The sequence below is a fragment of the Ranitomeya imitator genome, chromosome 1 (genome assembly GCF_032444005.1).
Source record: "Ranitomeya imitator isolate aRanImi1 chromosome 1, aRanImi1.pri, whole genome shotgun sequence".
NCBI lineage: Eukaryota > Metazoa > Chordata > Amphibia > Anura > Dendrobatidae > Ranitomeya > Ranitomeya imitator.
This window is the reverse complement of record NC_091282.1, coordinates 201,059,240-201,080,277: the sequence shown is the minus strand read 5'-3', so window position 1 is coordinate 201,080,277 and position 21,038 is coordinate 201,059,240. Positions and strand designations below refer to the sequence as shown.

At 42.7% G+C, this 21,038-nt stretch overlaps 1 protein-coding gene across 1 annotated transcript in view; it reads right to left on the bottom strand.

Moving 5' to 3' along the window:
- Positions 1–9,543: 9,543 nt before the first annotated feature.
- The window catches only part of DMXL1 (Dmx like 1), a 230,094-nt gene continuing 218,599 nt past the window's right edge, over positions 9,544–21,038 (bottom strand). Inside the window, exons 41-43 of the mRNA XM_069753398.1 lie at positions 16,268–16,320; positions 13,555–13,772; positions 9,544–12,331 (exon numbers count right to left, since the gene is read on the bottom strand). Of these exons, the coding sequence (XP_069609499.1) occupies positions 12,107–12,331; positions 13,555–13,772; positions 16,268–16,320 (496 nt within the window). The 3' untranslated portion in view covers positions 9,544–12,106. The remainder of the gene's footprint in view (positions 12,332–13,554; positions 13,773–16,267; positions 16,321–21,038) is intronic.

Here is a 21,038-nt window from a genome sequence, read left to right as displayed (position 1 = left end):
TATCACCACCTTAGTTCGGGAAAAATAGTAAAATTTAAAAACTGCATTTATTTCCATCTTCCCATTACGGTTGGGGCTAGAGTTGGGGTTAGGGTTTTGATTATGTTTTCGGTTGGGTTAGGGGTGTGGTTAGGGGTGTGCTGGGGTTGGGATTAGGGGTGTGTTCAGATTAGGGGTGTGGTTAGGGTTATGGTTGGGATTAGGGGTGTGTTGGGGTTAGGGGTGTGGTTAGGGTTGGGATTAGGGTTAAGGGTGTGTTGGGGTTAGGGTTGGAGTTAGAATTGGGGCGTTTCCACTGTTTAGGCACATCAGGGGCTATGCAAACGCAACATGATGCCTGCAGACCATTCCATCAAAGTCTGCATTCCAACACGCCACTTCTTCCCTTCCGAACCCCGATGTGCTCCCAAAAAGTGGTTTACCTCCACACATGGGTTATCGGCGTACTCAGGACACATTGGACAACAAGTTTTGCGGTCCAATTTCTCCTGTTACCCTTGGGAAAATAAAAGTTTGGGGGCTAAAAAAATCATTTTTGCGGGAAAAAAATTATTATTTTTTCACTGCTCTGCGTTATAAACTTTAGTGAAACACTTGGGGGTTTGAAGTTCTCATAACACATCTAGATAAGTTCCTTCGGGGGGTCTAGTTTCCAATATGGGGTCACTTGTGGGGGGTTTCTACTGTGTAGGTACATCAGGGGCTCTGCAAACACAACGTAACGCCTGCAGACCATTCCATCAAAGTTGCATTCCAAAACGCCACATCTTCCCTTCTGAGCCACGACGTGTGCCCAAACAGTGGTTCCCCTCACATATTGGGTATCAGCATACACAGGACAAATTGCACAACGACTTTTGGGGTCCAAGTTCTGTGGATACCCTTGGGAAAATAAAAAATTGGGGGTGAAAGATCATTTTTGTGAAAAAAAATGTTTTATTTTTACGGCTCTACATTATAAACTTCTGTGAAGTACTTGGGGATTCAAAGTGCTCACCACACATCTAGATAAGTTCCTTAGGGGGTCTTCTTTCCAAAATGGTGTCACTTGTGGAGAGTTTCCACTGTTTAGGCACATCAGTGGCTCTCCAAACGCAACATGGCATCCAATCTCAATTCCAGCCAATTTTGCATTGAAAAGTCAAATGGCGCTCCTTCCCTTCCGAGCCCTGCCATGCACCCAAACAGTGGTTTACCCCCACATATGGGGCATCGGCATACTCCGGACAAATTGTACAAGTTTTGGGGTCCAAATTCTCTTGTTACCCTTGGTAAAATAAAACAAATTGGATCTGAAGTAATTTTTTTGTGAAAAAAAGGTAAATGTTATTTTTTTTTTAAACATTCCAAAAATTCCTCTGAAGCACCTGAAGGGTTAATAAACTTCTTGAATGTGGTTTTGAGCACCTTGATGGGTGCAGTTTTTAGAATGGTGTCACTTTTTGGTATTTTCTATCATATAGACCCCTCAAAGTTACTTCAAATGTGATGTGGTCCCTAAAAAAAAAATGGTGTTGTAAAAATTAGAAACCGCTGGTCAATTTGTAACCCTTATAACTCCCTAACAAAGAAAAATTGTGCTGATGTAAAGTAGGCATGTGGGAAATGTTACTTATTAAGTATTTTGTGTGATATATCACTGATTTAAGGGCATGAAAATTCAAAGTTGGAAAATTGCAAAATTTTCACCACATTTCAGTTTTTTCCCACAAATAAACGCAAGTAATATCAAAGAAATTTTACCACTATCATGAAGTACAATATGTCACGAGAAAACTGTCAGAATCACCGGGATCTGTTGAAGCGTTCCAGAGTTATGACCTCACAAAGGGACAGTGGTCAGAATTGTAAACATTGGCCCGGTCATTAACGTGCACACCACCCTTGGGGGTAATATTTTGAACATATGCTATATTTCGATAAAAGTAGTGCTACAAACAGAAATTCGTACTGACAGTGGTTTTATTTTATTATTTTCTTTTATTTCACACATTATGCTCCCCCCACAAGATCATAAGACCTTTAGAGAAATTCCAACATTTAATTCATGTCATGGCCATTTTCTGGTTTCATTTTTTCCTCCCCTTCTCTCCAAGAGCCACAACTTTTTTATTTTCCCATCAATATAACTATATGAGGGCTTGATTTTTTTTGCGGGACTAGTTTTACCATCATTCACTTTATCATGCACTGTAAAGTGTGAAAAAAAAAATTCTAAGTGCGTTGAAATTGCAAACTTCACAATTTTTTTTTGTTTTTGTTTTTTGATCTACCATGTTCATTATGTGGCAAAACTGACCTGGCAATAAGATTCTCTAGGTCAGTACAAGTACACAGATACCAGACATGTATAGTGTTTATTCAGAAATCTGTAAGAAAAAAAATCTTGCTTTTGTCATCATTTTTCAACACCCGTACTGTTTTAATTTTTTGTGATTTTGGGCTGTCTTCATACATGCTTTTATTTGTGCCCTGAGGTGATCTTTTTACTTATAGCATTTTGGATTAGATATAATGTTTTGATTGCCTCTCATTGCAATGTTGCAAAAGAAAAAAAAAAAACCCAACTAATTCTGGTATATTTTTTTCGTTACACTGTTTACGGATTGGATAACGGTATTTTATATTTTGATTGCTCAGACTTTTACAAACACAGAGATACCAAATCATTTTTAATTGCGCAAAAGGGGGGCAATTTGAATAGTTTTTTTTTTACATTTTTAAAAACTTTTTTTCCCCTCACTTTTTTTTCTGCATTTGACAATCTTAGTGATGAGCGAATATACTCGTTACTCGAGATTTCTCGAGCACGCTCAGGGGTCCTCCGAGTATTTTTTAGTGCTCGGAGATTTAGTTTTTCTTGCCGCAGCTGAATGATTTACACCTGCTAGCCTGATTGATTACATGTGGGAATTCCCTAGCAACCAGGCAACCCCCACATGTATTTATGCTGGCTAACAAATGTAAATCATTCAGCTGCAGAAAGAAAAACTAAATCTCCGAGCACTAAAAAATACTCGGAGGACCCCTGAGCATGCTCGAGAAATCTCAGCTGTCATGACAAACGATCAGCACCCTGTGATCAATCACATCACAGATACGTCAATGAGAGAGTGCCTCTGTCAGTGCAGAGTAAGGCTATGTGCACACGATGCGGATTTAGTGCTGATCCACAGTGGATTTTTCCACGGAGAAATGCTGCAGATCCGCACTGTGATGTACAGTACAATGTAAATCAATGGGGGTAAAAAAATAGTTGTGCAGATGGTGCGGAAAAATCAGTGCGTAATTGCTGCGGATTTCAAAGAAGTGCATGTCACTTCTTTTGTGCGGATCTGCAGCATTTCTGAACCCCTCCATGTTAAAATTCCGCAGTGGAAAAAACCGCAGAAAATCCGCATCAATTCCGCACAAAATCAGCTTCTGCGGATTCTGCCAGGAGATGCAGATTTTGTGCAGAAAATTCTGCACCTCTTTTCTTACGTGTGCACATAGCCTTAATGCCGCTGACAGAGATTGACAGGATTTAACAGGTTAACAGGTCGGGTGGAGCTCCCCTCCACCCGCAACTGTTAAAGGCAAATGACGACTGAAAATCAGCCATTATGAGTCGGGAAAGATGCGGGCTTGGCCTGTGAGCCCATATCAAAGGCAGGGACACAACATATGATGTAAGTTTGCATCATATTTCGCAAAGGGTTAATACTTTTTTATATTGCCGATTTCCCCTGGGGCTGGTATATTAACCTCAGCTACAGTGCAAATTCAGCCAACTGCTTGAACAACAGAGGTGTTCTAGGTCTGACAGTGCCCAGCAGCTCTGGCTCTATCCAGAAACCCAGTGAAAACATGATCATTGGATCTAGAGGCAGAAGCACGGTCTGTGCTTCCATTACTGTACACACAGTTTGTCTACTGCTGTCTAGACAACAATAAGGAAGGCAGAGATGGTAATAAACCATTTCTGCCTTCTCCATAGGGAGTCTGGCTGTGTCTGACAATCAGCTTCCCGCTCCTGCAGGATCTCGTGCAGCTGATTCTTCTGTAATTACATTTTATAAAATCACAGCAAAGCAAAATGCCAACCACTTGGTCATTTAAGGGGTAACCATTTTTTGAGTAATATTTAGGCTAAGTGCACACATTGCGGAATTGACAAGGAAATTTCTGCGGCAATTACGCAACTCCTGCCGCGGGTATATCGCATGCGGAATTGGCATGTGTATACCCACTAAACACTAGCGTTTTGCAAGCGTAATTAGTTTGAAGAATGCTAGCATTTTCCAAGCGATCTGTAGCATCGCTTGGAAAACTGATTGACAGGTTGGTCACACTTGTCAAACACTGTTTGACAAGTGTGACCAACTTTTTACTATTGATGCTGCCTATGCAGCATCAATAGTAAAAAGATCTAATGTTAAAAAAAATAAAAAAAATGGTTATTCTCACCTTCCGACGTCACCCGATCTCCTCAGCGGTGCATGCGAAGGCTTCCGTTCCCAGGGATGATGTCACGGTCACATGACCGCAACCTCATCCCTGGTCCTTCGCACACAGCATCCCTGGTCACGGAAGCCGCCGCGTGCACCGCTGAGAGGCAGGAGGACTCCGGGGGCCATCGGAAGGTGAGTATATTACTATTTTTTATTTTCATTTTTTTTAACAATTATATGGTGCCCAGTCCGTGCAGGAGAGTCTTCTCTCCTCCACCCTGGGTACCATCCGCACATGATCCACTTACTTCCCGCATGGTGGGCATAGCAAATTAATGAACATGCTGCAATTTTTTCCGGAATGCGTTTCCGCTCAGGAAAAAAATGCAGCATGTGCATACAAAATGTGGATTGCATTCTTTTTAATAGGATGCTTAATGTGAGCGTTTTTTCGCGGTTTTATTGCGTTTTTATAGTGAAAAAACTCGAAAAATCCGGAACGTGTGCACACAGCCTTAAGCTGCACGTTGTGTCCTGCATTTTCACCAGTTTAGCGCTCTCTCTAATTTGCAATCAATTGGGATTTGTGGGGAAGAGACTAGCTGCAGTGATCTCTGTCAAACAGCACTACACAAAGGATTCCTTCTCTTCAGTTTTTTTTTTTTTTTTTACACACAGTCAAGCTGGAGCAACCTAGAGAAAATTATAAAGTAAAGCTGAGTTGTCTTGTTATGAATCAGCTCTGTGGTGAGGTAAAAAGTTAGAAAGTTCACCACCATCTTTGTATTTCTCCCTCTACCTGTTTTCTCTCCCTGCTGCTCACTCTCTCCTCTGAACCCCATAGAGTATAATGAGCTGGGTCACATGACATCACCTGGGATCTCGTGCGTGCGCAGTATGCTTTGCCCAACTGTAGGCAAAGCCTAAAAGCAGTAGTGCGCATGCGCTGTATTGCTTTTCGACTTTGCCCGCAGTTGGGCAAAGCATACTGTGTATGCACGAGAACCCATTTGAATACGCACACTCGAAACCTCTACATGATCTGTGATAATCACGGCAAGGAATGCATACAGCAAGCCGAGGAGGGGTGAAGTGAGGGAACCGAAGCAACGCCCATGGGACCGGACCGAACACATTACCATACAGCGCTGGATCAATAAAAAAGTTTTTTTTATGGGTGATACGTGGGGAGTCAGGGGGTTTCAGAAGTAGTAGTGGAATGCATAGCTGACACTCAGTTAACGGATATTTTTAGCTGGTAGGCCAAAAAAGAGGTGACAGGTGCCCTTTAAAGTCTATGGGTGGTCTAAAAATAGTTAATATTTCTTTATTTTTCCTCAACAATTACTTGTGTATATCTAGGTCTGAAAAAAGCTAAGTGGCAAGTAAGATGGCCTACATTAAAAAATAAAATAAAAATGATCAGATGTCACATGCAGTTATTGAGTAGCAAATCTTAGCTAGTTATGTATTGATTTGGTTGAAAAAAAATGTAAAACAGAACCCAATTTATTGCTGAAAAAACAATCATGCACTTGTTCGTTCAGTTAACTGCATGCTCTTGCTTGAAATGGTCCATATGAATGGCAGTGTTCACATTTTATATTAGTGTTCACATTATCAAAGAATATTAGATTTCAAATCCGTATACCAAATGACTTTTGGATTATGATTAGCTTGTGTGAATTGTCTTGGTGCCATCATCTATGGCTCTGATAATTAACAGAACAGGTTAGATGGGCCTATGCTTCATCAGTCATGAGGTTTTCAAAGTGGTCCAAATGGCTGTCTGCGATGATATCTACATCACCTGGTAAAAATTATGGCTCCAACCTGCAAAGCTGATCCGGCAACAGCAATCAGAGAAAGTTGGAGCCAGATTGATGAAGAGTACTGTTTGACACTCATTATGACCATGCCTCAGGGACTACAAGCTGTAATAAAAGCCAGAGGTGGTGCAACAAAATACTAGATGTTTTGGAGTGTATTTTTGTTTGTTTTTCATGATTTTTTCCTCAGATTTGAGTGATTGCATAATTTTTCCCCTATGCTTGGTTAAAAAAAAGTAACCATTACAGACTACCACATTTTTTGTTCTTGATTTCTTTTAGTGTTTCTTAAAGCCAGAAAAGTTGCCATTTGAAATTATTTTAGTTTTGTGCCATGTCTGTGATCTGCTTTTTTTTCTACAAAGTTAAACAACTGAATGAACATCCTCCAAGGCCGGTGATTCCATAATTTTTGCCAGGGGTTGTAGTAGTCAACTACAATATGCCATATGCTTCTGCTTATCCACATTTTTTTACTCAACATGCTGTACTTCGTATGTGTGATAATTTGTGTTAATTTCCTGGGGCTTTCCATAATCTTTTCCTGGATGTCTGCAGGAACAATAGATATTTGAACACATGATTATCTACGGTATTTTTTTTTTGGGGGGGGGGGGGGAATCGTCACAGATCGTGTGTGTGTGTATATATATATATATAAATCTACTATATAATTGTCTAAGGGTCACTTCCGTCTGTCCTTCTTTCTTTCTGTCACGGATATTCATTCGCTGATTGGTCTCGGCAGCTGCCTGTCATGGCTGCCGCGACCAATCAGCGACGGGCACAGTCCGGAAGAAAATGGCCGCTCCTTCCTCCCCGCAGTCAGTGCCCGGCGCCCGCATACTCCCCTCCGGTCACCGCTATCACAGGGTTAATGCCGGTGGTAACGGACCGCATTATGCCGCGGGTAACGCACTCCGTTACCGCCGCTATTAACCCTGTGTGTCCCCAACTTTTTACTATTGATGTTGCCTATGCGGCATCAACAGTAAAAAATGTAATGTTAAAAATAATTTAAAAAAAACCTGCTATACTCACCCTCTGTAGTTGCTCGCGCTGGCCGCCATCTTCCGTTGCAGGTTCCGGTGGCAAAGATGGTATGCGAGAAGGACCTGCCATGACGTCACGGTCATGTGACCGCGACGTCATCACAGGCCCTGCACTAGAAAGACCTGCCATGACGTCACGGTCATGTGACCGCGACGTCATCACAGGTCCTGCGCTCATACCAACCCTGGGACCGGAACCTGCCGTGAACTACAAGGGGCCCTCGGAAAGGTGAGTATATGTTTATTTTTTAACCTGTGACAAACCTGGCTGGGCAATATACTACGTGGCTGGGCAATATACTACGTAGCTGGGCAATATACTACGTGGCTCTGTGCTATATACTACTTTGCTGTGTAATATACTACGTGACTCTGTGCTGTATACTACGTCACTGGGCAATATACTACGTGACTGGCCAATATACTACGTAACTGGGCAATATGCTCTGTGCTGTATACTACGTCACTGGGCAATATACTACGTGGCTCTGTGCTGTATACTACGTCGCTGTGCAATATACTACGTGGGTCTGTGCTGTATGCTACGTCACTGGGCAATATACTACGTGGCTGCGCAATATACTACGTCACTGGGCAATATACTACGTGGCTGCGCAATATACTACGTCACTGGGCAATATACTACGTAACTGGGCAATATACTATGTGGCTCTGTGCTGTATACTACATCGCTGTGCAATATAATACGTGGCTCTGTGCTGTATACTACGTCACTGGGCAATATACTACGTGGCTGCGCAATACACTACGTGGCTGCGCAATATACTACGTCACTGGGCAATATACTACGTCACTGGGCAATATACTATGTGGCTCTGTGCTGTATACTACATCGCTGTGCAATATACTACGTGACTCTGTGCTGTATACTACGTCACTGGGCAATATACTATGTGGCTGCGCAATATACTACGTCACTGGGCAATATACTACGTGGCTGCGCAATATACTACGTCACTGGGCAATATACTACGTAACTGGGCAATATACTACGTGGCTGCACAATATACTACGTCACTAGGCAATGTACTACGTAACTGGGCAATATACTACGTGGCTGTGCAATATACTACGTGGCTGGGCAATATACTACGTGGCTGGGCAATATACTACGTGGCTGGGCAATATACTACGTGGCCGGGCAATATACTACGTGGCCGGGCAATATACTACGTGGCCGGGCAATATACTACGTGGCCGGGCAATATACTACGTGGCCGGGCAATATAATACGTGGCCGGGCAATATAATACGTGGCCGGGCAATATACTAGAATACCCGATGCGTTAGAATCGGGCCACCATCTAGTATATATATATATATTTTTTTCTCTATTTGATGTATGGATGCGGCTGCATCCCCACTGATCGTGCACTCCTCCCATTGACCTTGCAGGTGGTGGTAATCTACTCTACCTGCCCATAAATTGTAGGTTTAGCCCAGAGTGACATGGTTTGTCCAGAGTTGTAGGCTGGTGGCCCAAAAGTGGCATGTGTGGTAGTGTAGGACCCATCAGAAGGAGATCACCTTGCCGTGGTTGATGGGCACACATGAATTGGCCAATTTATGCGCTAAGAATCTTCATTTCATCTATGACTAAGTTTTATGAAAAAAAAAATTTTTGAATTTTTTTTATGGAAAATATTTGTGAGAAGTATAATTCATATTGAATATTGGTCTGTGTTTTCACATGGCCTAGATTCATGTACATGTGCTGCTGTGTTTTTCTTTATCTATATGATGCAGTTTGCAGCTTGCACGTGTTCACATTAGGAGTGCTGGCTGTTTTTCTCTCTCTCTATCTATATATATATATAATATATATTAATATTATGGTCCAGAAATTGACCAGAAAAGCAGTCCTTCTACTTCCGTGAATGAGTCTGTGTGTAGGACACCACTATCGCAATTATTTAGCTTCATCGAATACAACATGTTGGATACTCACACACATAACACAATTGCCCTGGGCGAAGATTACCACTTGCCTGGCAGAGAAGGATATAATACGATTCATTTCTTACACTGTTAAATAAAACCTGCGGTCTAATTTTTTAATGGGCTATAAAAACAGTTCTAATAAATGAGAAGAATTATCTTGTGCCACCCACTGGTTTGTTGCACGAGGCTCACCCTCTATAAATTTTATGTCACTGAAGTTCATATCCCCAACACTAAATTGTACAAAGCACCAAGGTCAAACCAGACTGCATGGTCTCTAAGTTTATTTAAAAGATGGATACTTAGTACATGACAAATCACATTTCTTTATAATTCATTAGAAACTCTGAGATTTAAACACAATTGTTCCCATTGTTAAGCATTTCATTCCGGTAATCTATCTATAATTTTTTTTTTTTTAAACAGTCAATTATTAACACAGTTATGGTCAATTGTTACTTAGCGTTACACTAGATTTTAACCTTGGATTTTAGAACCCCATATAAGTTATTGCACCTCTTAAGCTTATAGTCAGAATTTTTGTGACTTTCCTAACAGTTAAATAACGAAAATATAGTTTAAAAAGTCTTCCTTACTGGAGTAATTTAAAAAACCCAAGTCCTGAGAATGTTATAAAAGTCACATATGATCATTCACACCTAGACCATCATTACATTGCAGTCGCTATGCAGTGTACGGTATAACCTAAGTGAAAGCACTGGCTAATGTACTGTAGACCATATTATTTTTCTGACGTATGGGAATATACCATTTAGGAGTTTTCTGCTGACGTCTAAAGATGATGAAAAATAGCAAATTGTGATCTACACTGACAATGCAGCTACGTATTCCCTGGCTTCATAGTCAAGTGGAAAGCATTGTCACCAGCTAATTATCACACATCTGTCTTGTTGCCCTGTTACAGGCAAATAGGCGGACAGAAGAAGGAAATGAGGATCGTTACATTAGCCAGGGAAGGTTTGTATCTTACCTTTTAGCTGGACCAGAATAAAAGCACAGCTAGAATATTGGCCCTGCAAACACTAGATCTAACCTATACAGCTGCACTACTGGAGAAATAATTATACTTGTTTTGTGCTCTTGTAGTTTTTTGGTCATATGTTTAAGACCACACTAAAAATATGAAAACAGGTGTGAATGTAGTTTATGCCAAGATTCCACCCAATTACCCTAAAACACACTATAATCCAGTACGTTAGGGTGCGGACACTTACTCTGCTGACAATTTATGCTCTTTTCGGACAGATGGTTTTCTTCCATACTCTTGAATGCTGCAGTCTTTTCCTTTATTGTTTTAGCAATTGTGTTGGACCTAAAATGTTGTGGCTGCACTCCCCCCTCCAGCCTCCCTTCATTTTGTTGATTAGATGCCATCCTGTGACATCCGTCACCTAAAAGATTTAATTGTGCAAAGAAAAATGTTTCATGTTTGTTACTGGATGCAAGTGTAGGAATAATGGCTGCACTATTCCACACGGTGAAAAATGCGTAGACCCTAATGCAACAAAGGCCAAACTGGCCGCATTTGGTGAATGGCGGCTTGTGAACCCATTCAAAAGGGTTATAAAGAGCGTACATGACCCTTGTAGATTGTGTGACAACTCCGCACACCTGCTGGATGGAGTGTAGGGTTGTAACATCATTGGCTGCACCAGCCCATGTGGTCCACACAGTCACAGTGTCAGAAAAGAGCGGTAGCCATGCCTGGTTACAATGAGGGAACAAGGTGATCACAAGTGATTGTCTTCTCTAGGCTAGGAAATTATATTACATATCCTGCAGATCCAGGTTTACTACTTTGTTTTATCAACTAAAATGCTGACAGAGGGGAAACAGATCAGCAGCGCAAGACCCTTTGATGGCATTTTTCCACTAAAGCCCAGAAGCGAAAGCAAAACCTACTTCTAATCCCCACAAAAAAGGGGAAAAACTTAAAACTGCATATGTGATTTGAGCCACCGAACTTCCCCAAAAACGTGTGCTGTGTGTAACCCTTGGAAATGGGATAATTACTGGTACAATTTTCAGGCTTAGATAAAAATCCTAAGTTTTGGCAAAGAAAAAAAAAAGAAAAGATGTATGCACACCTTTCTAAAAAATCTTATAAATACAAAAAAATATTCCTGTAAAGCTGTAACACAGTTATGTAAGTGCTTTTAAAGATCATCAAAATAAAAGTTAGCCAGCAACAAATACTGCAAAATGTTTTTTTGCCTTATTTGTTGTGACTCACGTTAGGAAACCTTTTTTTTATATATAGGTAAATTAATACCTAAACTGTGTCTATTTTATTTTGAAATGATCTTTAACGGCCTCAAAATATAATTTATCGTAATTTCTGTATATATAACTATGATGAGTAAATCAAATGGTTCAAATGTCACACAATTAATAAAATATCCTCTAAATGTGCAGATTGTAAAACACATGAAAAAACATTTTAGAAGAATAATAGAAAGAAAAAAAACAGCAGCAGCACAAGTATGTAGGAATATATATATATGAATACATCTTATTTTACATATTTATCCATTTTCCTATTTTAGGCAACATAGCATTCAATCGATGAATGATTGTGTTAATCATTTAAGGCATCAGTGCGTTAAGGGCGAAAACGGAAAGAAAACATTGACATAAATAAATACAAGCAGAGAAAAGCAGAACAGTGGCACATCTTTAAAGCATTGCACATTTCATCTGCCGGCCCCTTGTCTCACCCAATACATTACATGTTAATCCACCTTCAGTGCTAGTGCAGGACGATGCATTGGAAAGAGTCCACAGGGTTAAACTGTACAAAGTAAAAAGTTCAGAGAAAAAATTTGACTTCATTTTTCAGAAGGTCGTTAATTGTGCTAAATCGGTCCGGCAATACTCTCATTTTGACTGTTCCATCTGCACCACAGGAAAAGATGTGATTGGCGGGCCCGGTCTCGATCTGCATCACGCCGGTCCCGATATTTCTAAAGATGGACTGACGTGCATGCTCATTGAGGAAAGTGTGCATTACATTGAAAGAGCTCAGGCTCCAGACCTGGAACAGAGAAAACAACACTTATATCCTTGTACATCGCACTATAAGCCCTAATCTATGTAATAAACTACAGCTGACTTGTGATTGCTACTGTATATGGAAATATAGGGACGAGACTGTCTAGTCAGCCACATGTTTTATGGCTTCTGTACTTTATATTTAGTAGCAAAAATTGTATCAGATCCCATCTGAAGAAAGTAGGGAAATGTTTGGTGATCTATCTGTCACCAAATATACCACATGTACATAGAACCATTATATGTATGTGTGAATAAGGTCTTATTCTGTCTCAAATCTTCGGGGAAGCATCTACTACACAAACAATTCCTCCTGATGGCTTTGCTTGCTTATGAGCCAATATACTTCTATAAGTTAGGAATATATAACGATAATTGGCTAGAGCAACAACCAGAACTTGCACTAAGTGCAAAACAGCTCCTTGTTGAAGCATGTCTGTAGCTCTGTATAGGAGCAATGATAATGAGAAAATACATTGTATTTTTTTTCTGCTGTACAATGAACTTTGCAGGAAAAAAAAAGTGATATATAACTGCCCTTCAATATGTAGATTTGCTGCAGTATACCAAATCTAGAGATAGTTTACTTGATTCCATGCATGAGTCATCTTTTAGGCCAGAACCATTTATGCTTGTCTGAGAGAGCAGCCCCCCATCCGAGAGAGCAGGCCGCCCCCACAATCTGACACAGCAGGCCGCCTCCCCCCGCCCTCCCCCATCCGAGACAGCAGGCTGCCCCCCCCATCCGAGACAGCAGGCCGCCCCCCCAGCCGAGACGGCAGGCCGGCACTCATCTGAAAGAGCAGCCTACCACCCCCGAGAGCAGGCCGGCCCCCCATCCGAGAGAGCAGGCCGGCCCCCCATTCGAGAGAGCAGGCCGGCCCCCCATCCGAGAGAGCAGGCCGGCCCCCCATCTGAGAGAGCAGGCCAGCCCCCCATCCGAGAGAGCAGGCCAGCCCCCCATCCGGGAGAGTGTTTAGTGGCACCATGTGTTAACCCTGGGCTACAATGTAAATCATGACATTTTGCGCACCATCAAGGGATAGTGAGAGATTTTAACTCTAAAGCTTGCAGAATCCTGAATGCTGCAGTCTATGAGTTGATAATAATTAAGGCAAGAAAATAAAAAATTAAGATGATATTCATGTGTAGATATCCTGATAGAACAGCTCAATATATAAACTAGTTCCTATATGAACACTATACCTTAATGTTGCCCTCTGCAGATCCGGTGACAAAATATTCTTCTGTTGTGTCAATAGCAATGGCCTTGACTGCAGAATCATGGCTTTGGAATGAATGCCGTTGTTGCCTCTGACGCAAGTCATATAAGCCAATGAGACCCTTCCTTCCTCCAGATATCAAAAGCTGATTTTTTGGTGCATAAGCTATAACAGTTGCTCCACTCTCGTGGCAAAAGAAAGCTGAAAATACAAATGGAAAAAAAAACACAATTTATTGATACTTAAAGTGATTGTAATTTCAATATTTTGGCCAAGTTAGGGTTTTACTAGAACAATGGTCCACTGAGCTATTAGGACAACGTATGTCCAAATGCATTGTTAGGGGTCATGCAGGGGGTTATCCTGCTCAGGATCCCCCTCTATCCTACTTTATGAGAGTAGTTCCTGTTTTGACGGACTCCAGCTATCCTAGCACTACATGGCTGGTCACTGATGTATATGGCCACCATGTAATACTTTATATTTCTCCTGCTGCAGCCACTTCAAAAACATGGCAGTATGCAGTTTTTACTTTGTCTAAGGAATAGTATGGGTGTAGCCCAAGGAGGAGACTGGGCGATAGCTATAGAGCCCGCATTTTGGAAAGTTGTTGCCTCTGATGAGAAAATAGCTTTAACCCCTTTCTGACCTCGGACGGGAGAGTACGTTCGAGGTCAGATCCCCCTCTTTGATGCAGGGCTCCAGCGGTGAGCCCAAATCAAAGCTGCAAGATGTCAGCTGTTTTGAACAGCTGACATGTGCGCGCAATAGTGACGAGTGGAATCGCGATCCACCCGCAGCTATTAACTAGTTAAATGTCGCTGTCAAACGCCGACAGCAGCATTTAACTACCGCTTCTGGCCACGCGCATTTCTGACCCCCGTCACATGATCAGGGGTCAGCGATGCATCAGGATAGTAACTATAGAGGTCCTTGAGACCTCTATGATTACTGATGCCGGTTCGCTGTGAGCGCCACCCTGTGGTCCGCACTCATAGCAAGCCTGTAATTAAGCTGCATAGGAGCGATCTGATTATCGCTCCTATGTAGCAGAGCCGATCAGGCTCTGCCAGCTTCTAGCCTCCCATGGAGGCTATTGAGGCATGGCAAAAGTAAAAAAAAATGTTTAAAAAATTATGAAATTAATAAAAATATATATAAAAGTTTAAATCACCCCCCTTTCTCCCCATTCAAAATAAAACAATGAAAATAAAATCAAACATACACATATTTGGTATCGCCGCGTTCAGAATTGCCCGATCTATCAACAAAAAAAGGATTAACCTGATCACTAAACGGTGTAGCGAGAAAAAAATTTAAAACGCCAAAATTATTTTTTTTTGGTCGCTGCGACATTGCATTAAAATGCAATAACGGGCGATCAAAAGAACGTATCTGCACCAAAATGCTATAATTAAAAACGTCAGCTCGGCACACAAAAAATAAGCCCTCACCTGACCCCAGATCATGAAAAATGGTGATGCTACTGGTATCGGAAAATGGAGCAATTTTTTTTAGATAAAAAAGAACCTAGACATGGTTGGTGACTATGAACTCGTAATGATCTGGAGAATCATAATGGTCAGTTTTAGCATTTAGTGAACCTAGCAAAAAAGCCAAACAAAAAACCCGCATGGGATTGCACTTTTTTTTTGCAATTTCACCGCACTTGGAATTTTTTTCCCATTTTCTAGTACATGACATGGTAAAACCAATGATGTCGTTCAAAAGTACAACTCGTCCCGCAGAAAAATAAGCCCTCACACGGCCATATTGACAGAAAAACAAAAAAGTTATGGCTCTGGGAAGGAGGGGAGTGAAAAATGAACACGGAAAAACAGAAAATCCCAAGGTCATGAAGGGGTTAAGCTATGTTCACACGTTTTTTTTTTTTTATAATCTGATTCAACGTCATCAGGTTTTGGTACCAAAAACGTAGACTACATATTGCTTTCAATGGGTGAAAAAACAGCAAAAAAATAAAAAAAAAAGCTGAAAAAAGTGCCATGCTAAAAGCAGCTCGGATTAAAGTCAGGTTAAAAAAAAACAAGCTGCATTCATGGGATTTCTGAAATCTCAGACTTTGATGGTACTTTGAAATGCAGCTGAATATTTTTTGTTAACTTCGTTTATTAAAAATATACATAAGAACGAACACATTTCCGATGTTCATAAACAGGAGCACACTTTGTTATTACACTGGTTTACAAAATTTGAAGCAACAATGTATGAATTACTACGTGTTCATTCCCATGTCTGGTCATTAACCGTCCAGCAATGTTACACCATGATTATATATATTCACATACATCACATACATCTAACCACACATTCTAACTTGTTATCTCAGTATACATTTACTGGATTGCATATAATGTCGACCTCGAAACTTGGAGACTGATACCCATTAACTAAATGCAGCTGAATATTTCCATAAAAAAACCCAGCAAAAATGCAACGTGTGAACACAGCCTTAGGCAAGATAATATGGCCTAAGATTATTTAGTGACGGCCGGTATTAACAGGCTTATGTTTGGGGCACAGATATCATACTGTATAACAATTTAGCTGAGCACATATCCTATAAGGGAAAAATAAAGATCTGTCTTGGCTTTTGCTGACTTAATAAAAGAAATGCAATCAGATGTAAAACCATCAAGTGAAATGTGAATAGGGAGAGAAAGATAATTACTTACCATGAACTAAACTATTTGCCGGGGTAACCAATGTATCCCACAGACAGAGATTTCTGGAAGGAAACAGAAGGGTATGTAAATATCAGGGGACTGGGTCACATATGGGACGGTTATTGCATATTTCTAGTGCAGAATTCTGTACTGAAATGTTTCAACCAAGAAGTGCAATGGAGGGGGGCGTAACAAAACTTTACTTCCACCCTGTAGAATGAAACGTGCATGAATTTTAATCAGTGCTGCAGATGTTTGATGAATGAGCACGTCTTTATACACAGTCACTGTCTGACAGTATATAAAGATACAGAAGGGGTAGTTTGCGCCATGCCTCTATAATACCAGCTGCTCAGCAGTGACGCACATGTAAACGACCATCATATAAGGATAGCAATATAGTAATAGTAGAGTCCACACTCCTCCATAGACAGGACTTCTTTTCTGTCATACAAAAATATAAAGCTTGCTAGGAATAATACAGGCAAACTGAGGCAAGCATTTATGTAATTAGGAGACATTTCTTTCTTCTTCTGGTTTACGGCCATAAGTTGACCATATATTGGTAAGCCTTCAGTAAACGTGTCACAAGCCTTCTCCTGAAAGATGTTGGAGACTTGCATAGTAAGAGTCGTAAACTAAAAGCCATGCTATCCATGTTTTGAAAGCAGAAGAAAATACAACCCAAACCAGAGTTTTACCTGTAATAAGGATCAAGCATAATGAATAAGTAGGCAGGAAGAAGCTGCAGATCATAAGAGTTATTAAAGTTGTAGAGGTTCGTCTGGCACTGCAGACTGTCACTGGCTGGAGCAGCCAAGTGACTTGAACAGCGTGTCAGAGAAACACCCAATAACGCACTGTTCAAGTCACCTAACCGCTGCAGTCAATCACAGGTGAATGTCATCACTTCTGATGCCAGACCAGTTCATGGAGCAACCTGAGCTGAATCCACATGGGTGACTGGTGGAGAGTATGGCAGAGTTGGTTAATTTCAGAAATCTAAACCCCAGGCAACTGCGTTTTTAGCCAGGACTACACCTTTAATGCATTTCTTCTGCTCTTTTTTGGAGGTGAACAACAGACTGAACCCCTAAAGGGGCACTTCCGTCTGTCTGTCTGTCACGGAAATCCAAAGTCGCTGATTGGTCGCGGCCAGCGACGGGCACAGTCCGGCCGCGAAATGGCCGCTCCCTATTTCCCTGAAGTCTGTGCCCCCACTCAGTCAGCGCCCGCCGCCCACATAGCGTTTTAGCAGTCCGTTAAACTGACTGCGTTACACGGCGGCATATCGCGGTGTAACGCAGTCTGTTAACGCTGCTATTAACACTGTGACAAACTTTTTACTATTGATGCTGCCTATGCAGCATCAATAGTAAAAAGATATAATGTTAAAAATAATTTAAAAAAATAAAATAAAAATGGTGCTATTCTCATCTTCCCCCGTCCACCGAAGCGCTCGAGTGGCGAGGCTGCCGCCAGCTTCCGTTCCAGAGATGCATTGCGAAACAGGGATTTTTGTGTTACTCACCGTAAAATCCTTTTCTCCGAGTCATTCATTGGGGGACACAGGACTGTAGGTGTAAGCTATTGCCGCCAGGAGGCTGACACTAAGTAGACAAAAAAAAAAAAAGTTAGCTCCTCCTCCATAGTATACACCTTGACACTGGCCCTGACAGCTCCAGTTTGGTGCACAAGCAGTAGGAGATAGAGACAACAAAACAGCATTAGAGCAAAGACAACATGTCTAGAATAACACTACAGCCTGAACAACTCCGTAGAGAAAATAACAAGAAAAAAATAGGGAGGGCGCTGTGTCCCCCAATGAATGACTCGGAGAAAAGGATTTTACGGTGAGTAACACAAAAATCCCTGTTTCTCCATCGTCTCATTGGGGGACACAGGACTGTGGGATGTCCCAAAGCAGTCCCAGGGTGGGAAAAAAAGACTTACTGGAACAAACCCTTAGGCACTTACCGCCTATAGGTGTGATACCGCAGCCTGAAGAATTTTTCTTCCCAAACTTGCATCAGCAGAGGCCTGAGTGTGGATATTGTAATGCTTAGAGAAGGTGTGCAGGCTGGACCAAGTTGCCGCTTTGCAAACTTGTTCTGCTGAAGCTTGGTGCCGAAGTGCCCAGGAAGCCCCCACTGCTCGAGTAGAGTGTGCTCTGATCCCAGCCGGGATGGCTGCACCCTTGATACGGTAGGCCTCCTGAATGGTGGCTCGTATCCATCTGGCTAAGGTCGACCTAGAGGCTGCGAATCCCTTCTTGTGACCCACCGGAAGAACGAACAGGACATCCGTCTGTCGAAAAGACGCGGTCCGAGAAACATATCTTCTCAGTGCTCTCACTAGGTCCAGAGTATGGAGAGCTTTTTCCACACGGTGAGAAGGAGCAGGACAAAACGAAGGCAAGACTATGTCCTCATTGATGTGAAATGAGGAAACTACCTTTGGTAGAAAAGAGGGAACTGGTCTTAATACTACCTTATCTTGATGAAATTGCAGAAAAGGCGACTGGCAGGACAAGGCCGCCAATTCCGACACCCGCCTAATGGAGGTTATGGCTACCAAAAACGAAACCTTCCAAGAAAGATACGTTAAAGAAACTTCTTGGAAAGGCTCAAATGGGGCTTCCTGAAGAGCGCTCAAGACCAGATTAAGGTCCCAAGCCTCTAGCGGAGCTCAAGGGGGGACCATGTGAGAGACTCCCTGCAAAAAAGTATTGACCTGTGAAATGGTAGCAATCCTGTGCTGAAAAAGAACCGATAAGGCTGATATCTGCCTCCTAAGGGTACTTGGAGCGAGACCTGAGTCTAAACCAGTTTGGAGAAAGGCTAAAATATTAGGAACGGAGAACCGTAAAGGAGGAAGACCCTTCTTCCTGCACCATGAAAGAAAAACTTTCCAGGTGTGGTGGTAGATGCGTGCAGAAACCGTCTTTCGAGCATTAATCATAGTAGAAGCTACCTTTTGAGAAAAACCGGCCTGGGTCAGAATCCAAGATTCAACGGCCAAGCCGTCAAACGCAGGGCCCCTAAGTTCTGGTGGAATATCGGCCCCTGCGACAGAAGATCCGGCCGCATTGGAAGCTGCCAAGGAACCCCAGCAATCAGCTGAACAAGGTCTGCGTACCATGACCTCCGAGGCCAATCTGGGGCAACTAGAATTGCCGGAACCCCCTCTATCTTGATCTTCCTGACTACCCTTGGGAGGAGCGCCAGAGGAGGAAACAGATATGGAAGACGAAACTGGTTCCAAGGAAGGACCAGCGCATCTATGGCGAGAGCTCTTGGATCTCGATAACGAGCTACGAACCTGGGGACCTTGGCATTCCACCCGGATGCCATTAGATCCACCTCCAAGGCCAATCTGGGGCGACTAGAATTGCCGGAACCCCCTCTATCTTGATCTTCCTGACTACCCTTGGGAGGAGCGCCAGAGGAGGAAACAGATATGGAAGACGAAACTGGTTCCAAGGAAGGACCAGCGCGTCTATGGCGAGAGCTCTTGGATCTCGATAACGAGCTACGAACCTGGGGACCTTGGCATTCCACCCGGATGCCATTAGATCCACGTCCGGGATACCCCAGCGTTGGCAAATCTGCCGAAAAACGTCGGGATGAAGAGACCATTCCCCGGACGCAAGACCCTGACGGCTCAGAAAGTCCGCTGCCCAGTTCTCCTTGCCCGGGATGTAAACTGCCGAGATCACGGAGTGGTTGTTCTCGGCCCAGCGGAGGATTTTCCCTACCTCGCGCATGGCTGACCTGCTGCGGGTGCCCCCTTGATGATTTACGTAAGCCACAGCCGTGGCATTGTCCGATTGGATCCGGACCGGGCGACCCGCCAGAAGATGGTGAAAGTGCTGCAGAGCCAGCCAAATAGCCCTTATCTCCAACAGATTGATTGGAAGAGTTGACTCCTCTGGAGACCAAAAACCTTGTGCTGTGTGTTGGAGAAACACTGCTCCCCAACCGAGAAGACTGGCGTCTGTAGAGACTACCAGCCAATGGACTGGAGGAAAAGCTTTCCCCTGCCGCAGAGAGGAGCTCCTCATCCACCATATGAGAGACTGCCTGACCCGGGGAGACAGACGGCACCGGAGGTTGAGAGAAGCCGGACTCCTGTTCCAGGCTGACAAAATTGCCTGCTGGAGAGGTCGAAGATGAAATTGGGCGAATGGTACTGCTTCCATGGCCGTCCTGCCCAAGACCCTCATGCAAAACCGGATAGAGTGAAAACTTGGCTGCTGCAGTATTTTCCCTTCCTGCTGAAGGCAGAGTACCTTGTCCTGGGGTAGGATAGTCAGACCCCGAGAAGTATCGAAGATCATTCCTAAAAAAGAAATCTTTCGAGATGGGACGAGAGATGACTTTTTCCGATTGACCAGCCACCCTAGTCGGGACAGAGTGTCCAAAGTGATGCTGATGTTTTCTTTGCATGCTTGAAAAGTTGGTCCCTTGACCAAGAGATCGTCCAAGTATGGCAAAATGACTATGCCCCGGGAGTGCAGGATGGACACAACTGTTGACATCACCTTTGTGAACACCCTGGGAGCAGAGGCGAGACCGAAAGGTAATGCTGTGAATTGGAAGTGACGTTCACCTATGGAAAACCGTAGAAACCTTTGATGCGGAAGAAATATGGGAACATGCAGATAGGCATCTTGGATATCTATGGAAGCTAGGAATTCTCCCTTTTCCATAGCCGCAATAACCGAGCGGAGCGACTCCATACGGAAGTGACGAATGCTTACGAACTTGTTTAAACATTT